Raw genomic sequence first — 11366 nt, 5'->3', positions numbered from 1 at the left:
TGTGACTGAATGCTTAATCATATCCTTTCCTATTAATGGGGACTCAAATTTGAAATGCATACTACATTATCAAACTAGTGACTGATCTATCCTATGATGGAGAATTATTGAAAGCTTGGTATTGCTGGATATCTTGTGGTGCTCTATTATTGTCGAAGCCTGGAGGATCTATTGTTTCACTACTCAATTGTGACATGTTGCTGTTGTGTTAAAAAGTTGTAATATCTTGATGATGTTAATGTATAAATTTTGTTGTAGATTGAGTTTTAGGAGTGGCCAGTTTTAGCTTGATTTGTTGAGATCATGGCACATTGTTAAGGGGAGTAAGCAGTCATAGCCTACTGTTTTGTTGTAGTGGGTCTATTATAAACTTCTTTTTACAGAGGCCAGTCTTAGTTTTGCTATGGCTTGGTTGTTTTTCCGTGTATTTTGGTTGATTTCTTAGTCAATAAAAAACTCATTAATTCATCAATAAAACAGAAAAAGGAGGTGGTGATGCAAGACAAGGACAAGAGAAGTTGAATGATAAAGAGAAGAAAAAAATATCACAAAAAGGCCAAGGAATTAGAGGTCATATATACTGGTATGTTTCAAATGATGGTATGTGAAAATGAGGAAAATATAAGCTTCCTAATTGAATTGAATGATGGAATTCTTCAAAGAAGCAGTGACGAAGAAAGTGGACTTGGATTTTTGTTTGATGTTCTCGTTGTAGGGAAATTTGTAATTTTTTTTTCAAAAAAAAAAAAAAGAATTGAAATTTGTATTACATAAAGCCTATAAATTTTGTTTGATGTTTTGAATCTCAAAACATGACAGGAGTAACTTGATGATGACACATGTTTTGAGTGCTAGTATGTTCTTTTAAATTTGTGTAAAAGACACATATTTTGGATACTTTATCGTCTCCCTTGATATATAACTTTTTTGCAGTTAAGAACTTCAAAATAAAATTTTTAGTTTGAGATTTTAAATGTTTTGGAAAAACTCATGCATTAGGGTTCTCTCTTTCTATTGAAATAAAATATTTTAGTTGCCAATAGTTGGCAAGACATTTTTTTAGTTGGTTATGATGACAAATTTTTAGTCATCATCTTGTCAATTGAATTATCAATGGCCTTTTCATTACCTTATGTATTTATTAAAAAATGTTACTAAAATTAAAATGTAAAAAGTTTAAGAAAATAATAATTGGAAAAAATAGTTTATTGATCTTAAATCCAAATTTAGACATCCAAACAATGGAATTTCAAACCCTTCATTGTATAAAAAGACCCAAACAAGAAATTTAAAAATCAATAGATTTCAAATCAAGGTTTTTAAATCCATTAATTTTAAAATCAATGGGTTTCAAATCAAGCAAATAAAGTGGTTGTATAAAATTTGTATTGTCGTTTTGGTCTTGCAAATAGAGGTTTCAGGAGGTATTTTGGTCATTTTTATATTTCAAGGATCCTTCAATCATTTTTAAGGTTTCAAGTATATTTCGGTAATTATTTAGGTTTTGGGGGCATAACGGTCATTTTTTAGGTTCTAAGCGTATTTCAATAATTTTTTAGGTTATGAGGTCATTTTGGTAATTTTTTAGGTTTCAAGGGTATTTCAGTAATTTTTTTAGGTTTCTGGGGCATTATGGTCATTTTTAGGTTAAAAGGGTATTTTAGTCTTTATCTTAGATTTCAGGGTTATTTGAGTCATTTTCTAGGTTTCAGGGTTATTTGGTCATTTTTTAGGTTCTATGGGTATTTTGATCATTTTTTAAGTTCTACGGATTTTTTAGGTTTTAGGGTCATTTTGGTCATTTTTTTAGTTATAAGGGTATTTTAGTCTTTTTTTAGGTTTTGGGGGGTATTTCAATCATTTTTTAGGTTCTAAGGGTATTTCAAATGTGAGTAAAAATAAGAGAATAATCAAATGTGACAAAAGTACAGTTAGAAGTAATGTTGGTACTACCAAATTTAATAATGGAACTGTCAAATTTGAGAATAAAAAATAGGGTACCATTGAATATGACGAAAATAGAGTCAAATGCGATGTTGGTACTGCTTAATGTGACAATGGAATCATCAAATATGAGAAAAAAGTAAGGGAACCACTAAATGTGACAAAAGAACTGTCACATGTGATGTTGGAACTGCACAATGTGAGGATGAGACCGTCAAATGTGAGAAAAAAAAAGGGAACCACCAAATGTGAGAAAAGAACTGTCACATGTGATGTTGGAACTGCACAATATGAGGATGGAACCATCAAGTGTGAGAAAAAAGTAAGGAACCACCCCATGTGACAAAAGAACTATCATATGTGATGTTGGAACCGCACAATGTGAGGATGGAACCATCAAATGTGAGAAAAAGAAAGTAAGGGAACCACCAAATGTGAGAAAAAATTGTCACATGGCGCCGTGTGCCAAGATCCACGATTTGTTGGTGGAGATGGAACTTCCATAGCAAAAGAGGCCAAAGACTTCTGTATTATTTTTTATTCTAACCTCCATATCAGTGCACACTCCTTTGGAAAAAGAAATTAAAACATGAATCAGGATTTCACTTGAGTCTAAATCTAATTTCTAGGAATTCTCTTTGACACCCACACTCTCTTCATTGGGGCCAAGAATAAATTAATTTGGGACGACTCCAATGACCACCTTTTCCTAGGTTTCAATTGTGAACACATAAACTTGATGGTGAAGGCACTAAGTGGGAGTAGACAAGCAAAGTTTTGCAAGGAGTATGATTCTAATGATTACCATTCAACATCTTCAGGTTCTATTTCAGATCTGCCATTGCGAGTTCATCCTACATGGATTCTTTTGTTTCAAATATATTTATAGATGGTAAAGAGTTCTATAAAGAAGATACTATCATAAATTGGAATTCTCCACCAATCTTAGACAAGTACCTTGATGAAAATTGTGAATTGTGTATGAGTAGTCAAGTTGTGGATGATGATGATGATGAGATTTTACAGAAGAAAACTATTTAGAGGTAAGATTTATTCCTCTAGTCGTAGAAGATTTGGATATAAAGAAATTATCTCTTAAGGAGCAAAATCCACATGTTGATTTTCTTGGAATTGACAAATATTTATTTCTTAATGGTAAACTTGATGTTGATCTTAGTCCATCAATGGAAACTAATGCTCCTCATCTGGAAAATATGGGTGATGTTATTTGGGAAGCTTTTGTGCAACGTGAAGTAATAAAAATGGGTTCAACACTCACAAGGACAAAGCCACAACAATTTTGTGAAGACGAAAATCTTGGATTAATGGGTGAGTATGCTGATTTGTTTGTAGCATTGGCTTCATGTGCTACACTTTGGCAAAACAAATTACAATCAAAATTTGTTCAACAATGTTTATCATGAATGAGAAAAGAATGATTAGTAGCATGTTGGCTTTACTTGTATTGCTAAAGAAAAAGGAATGGAAAGGAATGATTGGACATCCAAAAGATCGAGGGAAGATTAATTCTTAAGTCAAACTTGAGATCGAGTTCTTTTTCAAGAAGGGGAGAATGATGTAGGAACAAAGTGGCAACTTATGCGGCAGTCACATAGGTGATATGTATCATTTATTTATAAGCCCATTTGTCTTTTATTTATCTTTATTATTTAGTCAAAATTAATTATAAGTCTTGTTAGTAGTTGTTCTAACCTAATAAATTTGATCATAGAGTGATGTGAAGTTAGTCTAAAGAGTTGTCATCTGTATTGAAAGTTGTCAAGCATTTAGTTGAAAGCATTTATTTCACATGCAATGTATTCACCTATAATTATCAATAAGAAATCAGAAGGAAAAAAAAAGTTTCTATTCCCAAAAAAAAAAAAGAAAAGGTTTCTATTCAAAAAATTATTTGCAAGTATCCGAGTTGAGTGATTCCTCCCAACAATCAAGTGTGTGACTTGGTCATGTTGAGTGACATTCATGATTAGTAGTATTGAGTAACATCCGCTACCTTCAGTTTAGTGGCATCCCGAAACTATTTATCCTATCATTAGATTAAAATTTTGATTTAGCCTATTTTGTAGGTCTTGGCCTACATTAGTCCATGACACCACCAAGTGTTGCAATGGCTTCATGACACTAACTTGATAGAAGTTGAGGTTGAAGGGAAATATCAAGTAACAGTCATGCCTATAACCAAGAAAGATTCACGTGTTCATAATTATGGGATCACATAAGGGAATTTCTTTGCTCATATGGACTTTGGCTTCAAGGCTTCAAGTTTTATGCATTGAGTCGCCAAGTTAAAGGTGTTTTGTGCCAAACTTATGCGAGCAACTGTGTGAGTAAGGTAATGATGGAAGTTGTTATGGTGTTTTGTACCAAACTTATGTGAGCAGCTATGTGAGTAAGGTAATGATGGAAGTTGTTATGCCATTATGGCAATTTAAATTTGCTCTATTGGGATGAACAGCTGTGGAGTAGTTTGTAAGAGATAATTAATTAAATCTCTTGCTTTTAGTGCTCTATCTAGCTACCTAATGAGCGCTCCTTGTAACACTCTTTTGTCATAAAATTTTAAACAAGGTTAGAGTCATCATCATTGACATGTATCTGGCCATTTAATTAGTGTCTTTGTTCAATTAGTTTATATATTACAACAAAATGGTATATTACAAAAACTGCATAAATATAAGTTTATAGATTATATAGTAAATAATATATGATAGACACAAATTTTGACATGTGTATTAAGAGCGTAAAGGACATGCAATCCAATGGTCAGATTTTAAATATTTAGTTTTGTAGCTAAACATTGTCTAAATATATTTATTTCTTTTACATTGAAATAGAAACCATTAAATAACAAACAACAAATGACTTTTTTTGGGGGGGGGGGGGGGGAGGGGTGTGGGGGATGCAGAACAGCTGCATTATTAGACATTAGGCCTAAGAAATGTCACCTACATCTGTTGTGCCAGAGTAACGAATATGGGACTCCTGACTCTATGTTTAGTGTCACTCCATTCCAATGATGCTGATAAATGGGTAATTTGGTTAGTTTGGAGCAACAATGGTGGCCCCTGTATCGTAACGTTGAAAGATTTTTTCTCATTAAGTTGACTAAAAGCTAGTACGTTCGGAATAACAGAGACCTTGAGATTCCTCGGCGCCTTGACAGTTGCCTTGTATATGGAATTTTTAAGGCCCACATTTGTAACTGTCCTATGAAAGACGATGTTTATACTAGTGTTAGGGTTTTGAAATTGATAATACATGGATGGGTAATTTAGGGAATCATGTCCTCCAATGTTAGGGACACTTGCACAATCGGTGTTATCTTCAGTGAACAAGCGTAGAGTTGTCCCACTGTAGCCCTCTTCGCATAGGAAGCGGATGTAGTCAAGCTTTGACAGGTCATAGATCAAACCGGGGTGCAGTGCGCTAACAGGGTCAATCTGGCCAGCACCATAGCCTAACTCAGCAACAGCAGCCTTGATTCTCAATTCAGATGCTGATCATTAATCAAGAAGCAAAATATAACACTCATGAAGAATACTAATTTTTCATATTATAAAAGTTATTTTATGGAAATATGAGATAATATCTTGATCAATGTGTTTATATAGAAGGAAGACAAATGTTAAGATTATTACAAACCTTACTAACAGAGGTTTACAAACTAAAGTGACAATATGAATTTCATTGGTGCAACTTTAATAACTAATAAATAAATATTTAAATTACTATTTTGTGGATAATGACGCTTCGGTTTAATGTAAGGGTTATTTAATAAAAATTGTGGTATCTCTAACATTACTCATAAAATAGATATCAAACATTTCTTATTAGAAAGTACTCCTCTCCATTAATCATGGAGAAATTCTATTTCATAGTTAAGATTTTATTTTTGAATCAAACAATTAACAGATTGTCGTGTGATATTGTATACATATTAACATGACTAATATTTATTCTAAACCAATTGACATATTAACCACATTGTTGGTAAACCATTAGCAATGTGATGGCCTTGGAGAATTTGAAATAAACACTAACGACCTCTTATTGACTCCATTCAAATGGTGGATCTTGTAAAATGGAACTAATATTTAACATATCATGAGTTAAAATGGGAGAATTTCAGGAGACTAACCAGTTGTCATTAGGGCCGATTTGATTGCAGAAGGAGACCAGTTGGGGTGGAATGTTTTGATGTAGGCAGCGGCTCCAGCCACATGAGGGCAAGACATTGAAGTTCCAGACATTAAAGTATACACATCAAACCGATCGTCGCCAAGAGTTCCAGTCATTGATGAAAGTTTAGTGTAAGCAGCTAGTATATTTACCCCAGGTGCCACAACATCCGGCTGCAAATTAAACATAATTTAAAACATTAAAAAAAAAAGTACACAAATTTATGCCTAGAATGATTGGCAATCATTGCAAAAGGTTACCTTAAGTAATGTGCGAGAGAGCATGGCCGGACCTCGAGATGAAAAGGAAGCCAGAAAGGGTGCCGCAGCATTGGGTGCTGTTTTGGACTTGTATATGACAGCCTGAGGGAATCTGAAAATTTTACCAATGAAAAAAAAAACATAAAGAATGTTAATATATCAAGTAATATTTTAATTAATAGAAAACTTACCTGTTATAATGAACCCCAAATAAGGTATATATAGAAATATACTCTAAATTGGTCACAACAAAAAGAAAAAGGAAAAATCTAATCAATAACAACTCTCCTAGCCCATTATGGGGGGCATTTTGTATAACAAATTTGATTCCTCTTACTTACTTGGTTGAGTTGACATATGCAAGAATTTTGTGACCAAAAATAGAATCAACATAGGTAGCAGGGATAGCAGATATAAAGCTCGTATCTCTCTTCTTTTGGAGAGATACAATCGCCCCGATCCCACCCAAACTCTTAATGTAACTAAGTCTTGCTCCTCCTTGGCATAGCACAATCTTCCCATTGACCTTTTCCCGATCAAGACTCCCTTCATCACAAAACCTGCCCAATTCTTTAGTTGATTAGTGCTACTAATATATATATATATATATATATATATTTTTTTTTTTGAACTGTGCTACTAATATTAATAGTCTGAATATATAAATCATGAAATAGAAAATATTGAAGTAGAAAATGCACTCTAATTACCAGGGAGTGGAATCTTTCGATAAAGTACTATTGGCTGCTATTGCCGCGGTGGTTAGAGGGTACATCTTCTTGTTTGGTGAAAATGTGTTGATGGAAAGTCCCTGTTATTCAATGCACTAGTAAATATAATGATTATGATCAAATGAAATGAAAAGGCATCATGTTTACCACTGCGCACCCTTGGTGTGGTGGTCACTCCACAAGTATAAGTGCTTATATGGGGTGTGGTGGGCAAGGGCCAAGGTTTAAGTCTCCAGGAGGGAGCTTCACACACATATACACTAAGCACTCCTTTACTAACTTTATCAAAAAAAAAAAAAAAGGAGCGCTCCTTTACTAAACATTGTGACATTCAAAATGAGACAAGTTGTTTTATATACGATCATCTTCATTTAAAATGTTTTAAATCTTGTAACTTTATACATGGTTAGATAAAAAAAAAAAATTTTAATTTTAACTATAAAATGAATTCCATCCATTTCCAGTGAAATGGAAAAAAATCATGTTCTTAGACAGAAGCACTCCTTTACTAAGAAAGGCCATCATATTTAATACCACAAGTTGCTTTAGGATCATCTCCATTATGAAATATTTTCATATTATATAAATCTAGTCCTATATCATTTAAAATTTTAACAGTAGCAAAACTTTGTACACCGTCCCGAATAGAATGGAGAGACTTACAGTAGTTTCTATTCCATTTCCAACTTTAACTGGAGTCAAAAACTGCCTATCTAAGCCAGAAGCACCAACAGTCATTATCCAAGGAGCTGTGTTTTGCACTGTATACAAATCTGGGCCGCTATTCCCCGCTGAACATGCTGTGAAAATTCCCTTCTTCATTGCATGAAAGGAACCAATTGCAAAGGAATTGTCAAAGAAGCTATTTGATTCCCCACTGATAGATATTGATAGCACGTCAACTCCATCATCAATGGCATCATCCATTGCAGCCAAAAGGTCTATATCACTGCAACCTTTGGGCCAACACACCTTGTACATTGCAATGCGTGCTGATGGAACCCCACCTCGAGCTGTGCCTTGGGCTAAACCATATAAGCTTGCGCCTGCTATTGAGGCACCTGCTATGGTGGATGAAGTGTGAGAGCCGTGGCCTTCTTCATCTTGTGGGGATGGATTTGGATGGCGTGTGGCGGGGTCGTTGTTGTAGAACACTGCACCTATTACCTTGCTGCATAAAATGGTGAATAGCTTGGAAATTAAATGAGAGCTCCATGCATGTAGAGAAGTATTATTTAAAATTCAATTTCATCTTGAGTAATGTTAAAAACTTTTTTTTTTTTTAAATTGTTGGTATAATCTGCAATGATTAGAATAATATCACTTTCATCTGGATCTATTAGACATACTTTTTATTGTGCACCACCATATTAACCATTGTGAAAAAGAAGGTTGTAAATTCAAATATTGTGTCACTAGTCAAAATATTTTGTGATTGGCCACAATTGAGGAGAAAGATTGAGATCGTTTACTTGTTGCAACCAGTGAAGTTGCCTGCTACTTGGCATCTACCCTTCCATTTTGATGGAGGAGGTCCTAGTCCATTGTCGTTAAAACTTGGAGCATCCATATAAATTCCTAAAAAATAAGAGGAAAAAGGAAAGATTATGAAATTTATCAAAACTATTCCATGTAATAAGGATAAAGTCAAAGCTCTTTGAGAAGTCTTAATTTATTACCTGAGTCTAATACACCAACAATAATATTACTTTCAATTTGATGATTTCTCTTCAATGTTTGAGGCATTCTTAAGATATCCCATGATCTTGTTGTATGAAGTTTCCGTATTCTACTAGGAAATACTGACACCACATTTTCGTTCTCTGTAAAGGATGCATATATGTATATAAATTACATAAGACAACCACCCCCAAGAGGGAATATATATATATATATATATATATATATATATTTTGTAACATGATGTTTTTAGTGTGCACGGTGCACCTCGTAGTTTTTGAACTTCATCTGGCAATAGCTTTGCTGCAAATGCATTAAAACTCTTCGTGTAGCTATGTATTTTGGACTGTTGGGCAGTACTAGCACTGTAAAACGACAATACTCGATGGTTTAATTGTGTACCCAAATGTTGCAATATGTTGCATGCGCTGTAATGTCATATTATATTATAGATATGGATTATTCCCTAAAAACTAATTTTATATGCATAGAAAAGCCTAATGCTATACATATTGATCGGTTGCTAACAATTATGGAACCATCCCCCACCACTAAATCTTTGACCCATGTATGGATTATACTCTACACAATTTATTTTCCATAAAAATGAAAACCAAATCAAGACATTGATTTCTATAGAAAATCTTGGGACTAGTCAACAAATCAAGGGTTTGATTGCTAGAAAAAATCATGGGATTAGATTCCATTATTGTAATGTACCATCATGAAAGGTGTATGAGAAAATGTAGTATTTTGAGCTCTGGTCTCGTAGATGTAGGCTGTCAAGCTGAAACGCTAATGTTTTCTTTCTTTTCTTTTCTCTATATTTTATTTATAAATTTCTATATGAACTATTCCATGTATAAATTACAACCCAAAAAAAGAACTATTTCCTGTAAGAAATAAAAGGAAAACAAGTATTGTTTAAAATTGAATATGTGTAGATGTAAGCATGCAATGTGTAGGGACAGCAATGTGTTTGTGCCTAAGGCCAAGATTTTAAGTGGCTTTTTTTTTTATATATTTAAATATTAATTAAAATAATATTAATTTATTTTTATATAATTTTATTTCAAAATTTTTCTTAATATGGGAGAGTTTTAAAAATTAACTTTTATTAATTGAGTCCATTTTTGGGGCCTTGATTTTTATTTTTTTTGGAAAGGTAGGAATATCTTAACTGAATATATTCTACTGGGTAATGAAGGGGGCTTTTTTTAATTTGAAGCCTTTAGGTCACTACCTTAATTGCCTATAGTGTTGAGCTAATCCTAGCAATATTTAGATATTTAGTCATCCAACTCACTCTTGAATTACTGAAGAAAGGACGTTGTGTTGAAGATCAGCAGCACTGGTTTTTGACCGCAGTCCCTCTCCCTCTCCCTCTCCAGTAGCAGTAGCGCTGGTTCTTGACCGCGGTGTCTCTCCCATATACACAATGTAAGCCTATGTGATAATGAAAAATAAATTTATGATTAGTGAATGGAAATTATAAAATTTATATAATATACTTAATAAATATGTTCATACAAATTATAAAAATATATTCACCTTTCTAAATGTGTCACCAGAACCATGAGTGAATGACCAATGAAACTGCGTAGCCAAAAGGAAGAGGGTGATCATAAAAGTTCGAACCATTTTTGATTGCATGCGATACTGCTCTTCTCCGGCTTTCAATACTGCTCTTCCTTTCTCTCTTGCTCCTATATTTATAGTCAGATTTTTTCTTAAAATATTCCTAGTTTTTCTTATGTGTGTTTCTTAATTTGGTGGAAATTTTCGTGCTAAAATGCAATCTTTGACTTTTTCCAATTTTCGGTTAGATTATTGCATAGACCAATTGAAAGCAAAGGTGTTTAGATGTAACTTCACTATAATTAGTTACAAACGGTTTCCTTATTAGCCTTTTTAGCTGTTAAAACAGAGACTAAAGACTGAAAATTTGTTCTGTATTGAAATTTTTCTTAGAGAATTTTCTTCTGTATTTAATTAATTAAACAATGTACAATTCCTCAATTTTTTTTTTTTTAAAAAAATGTATAAATTAAGAGTCTGTCATTTATATAACTAAATTTAGTGTTAAAACTAACTCCTAAACTAACCGTTTGTTATTAGGATATTATGATGGCTCGATTTTTTCCCTGAAATCTATCTATACTATTGTTGAGTCGGTGGCATGTATTTGGTCAAAGTAAGTTTGCATAGTCCTAGTAGTAATAGGACTCTACTTTGGCAATGTATGATATGCACTAGAAAACCAGGTCCTACTTGGTTTAGGACTTATAGTATCCGACCTATGCTAGTGTGTGTGTATATATATATATATATATATATATATGCATAGATTCTTTTGTATTCAGTTTATTGTATCTTAGAGAGAGGGTAAACTGAATAGGAGAAATAGTACAAGACTAGTGCAAACACAATAGGTGCTCTATTCTTTGTGAGAGAGCCAAGGTGTATGATGTATTTGGGGCTTAGGTTTTGTCAGGGCCGGCTCAACGAATTTGGGGGCCTTAGGCGAAAGTTTTAAACGGGGCCTTTTATT

General features: G+C 33.3%; 1 protein-coding gene across 1 annotated transcript; it reads right to left on the bottom strand.

Moving 5' to 3' along the window:
* Nucleotides 1-4910: 4910 nt before the first annotated feature.
* LOC126720695 (subtilisin-like protease SBT4.15) lies at nt 4911-10456 on the bottom strand. Its single transcript, XM_050423485.1, has 11 exons — nt 10367-10456; nt 10122-10261; nt 9083-9180; nt 8815-8958; nt 8608-8713; nt 7799-8306; nt 7143-7215; nt 6746-6974; nt 6405-6516; nt 6104-6317; nt 4911-5461 (listed from the first exon to the last, which is right to left on the bottom strand). The coding sequence occupies exons 1-11, from the start codon at nt 10454-10456 to the stop codon at nt 4911-4913; spliced, it is 2265 nt and encodes a 754-aa protein (XP_050279442.1).
* Nucleotides 10457-11366: the final 910 nt, after the last annotated feature.

The sequence above is a fragment of the Quercus robur genome, chromosome 1 (genome assembly GCF_932294415.1).
Source record: "Quercus robur chromosome 1, dhQueRobu3.1, whole genome shotgun sequence".
In the NCBI taxonomy this organism is placed as follows: domain Eukaryota; kingdom Viridiplantae; phylum Streptophyta; class Magnoliopsida; order Fagales; family Fagaceae; genus Quercus; species Quercus robur.
The sequence above is the reverse complement of the archived record's forward strand: the minus strand, read 5'-3'. Positions and strand labels throughout refer to the sequence as shown.

What these genes read in the sequence shown, in the direction of transcription:
- LOC126720695 (XM_050423485.1), bottom strand. Translation starts at nt 10,456, where the DNA reads ATGGTTCGAACTTTTATGATCACCCTCTTCCTTTTGGCTACGCAGTTT. An exon ending in CGCGGCAATAGCAGCCAATA is followed by an intron (nt 6,975 to 7,142) that starts GTACTTTATCGA and finishes AATCAACTAAAG; the next exon opens with AATTGGGCAGGTTTTGTGAT. An exon ending in TCTCTCGCACATTACTTAAG is followed by an intron (nt 6,318 to 6,404) that starts GTAACCTTTTGC and finishes TTTAATTTGCAG; the next exon opens with CCGGATGTTGTGGCACCTGG.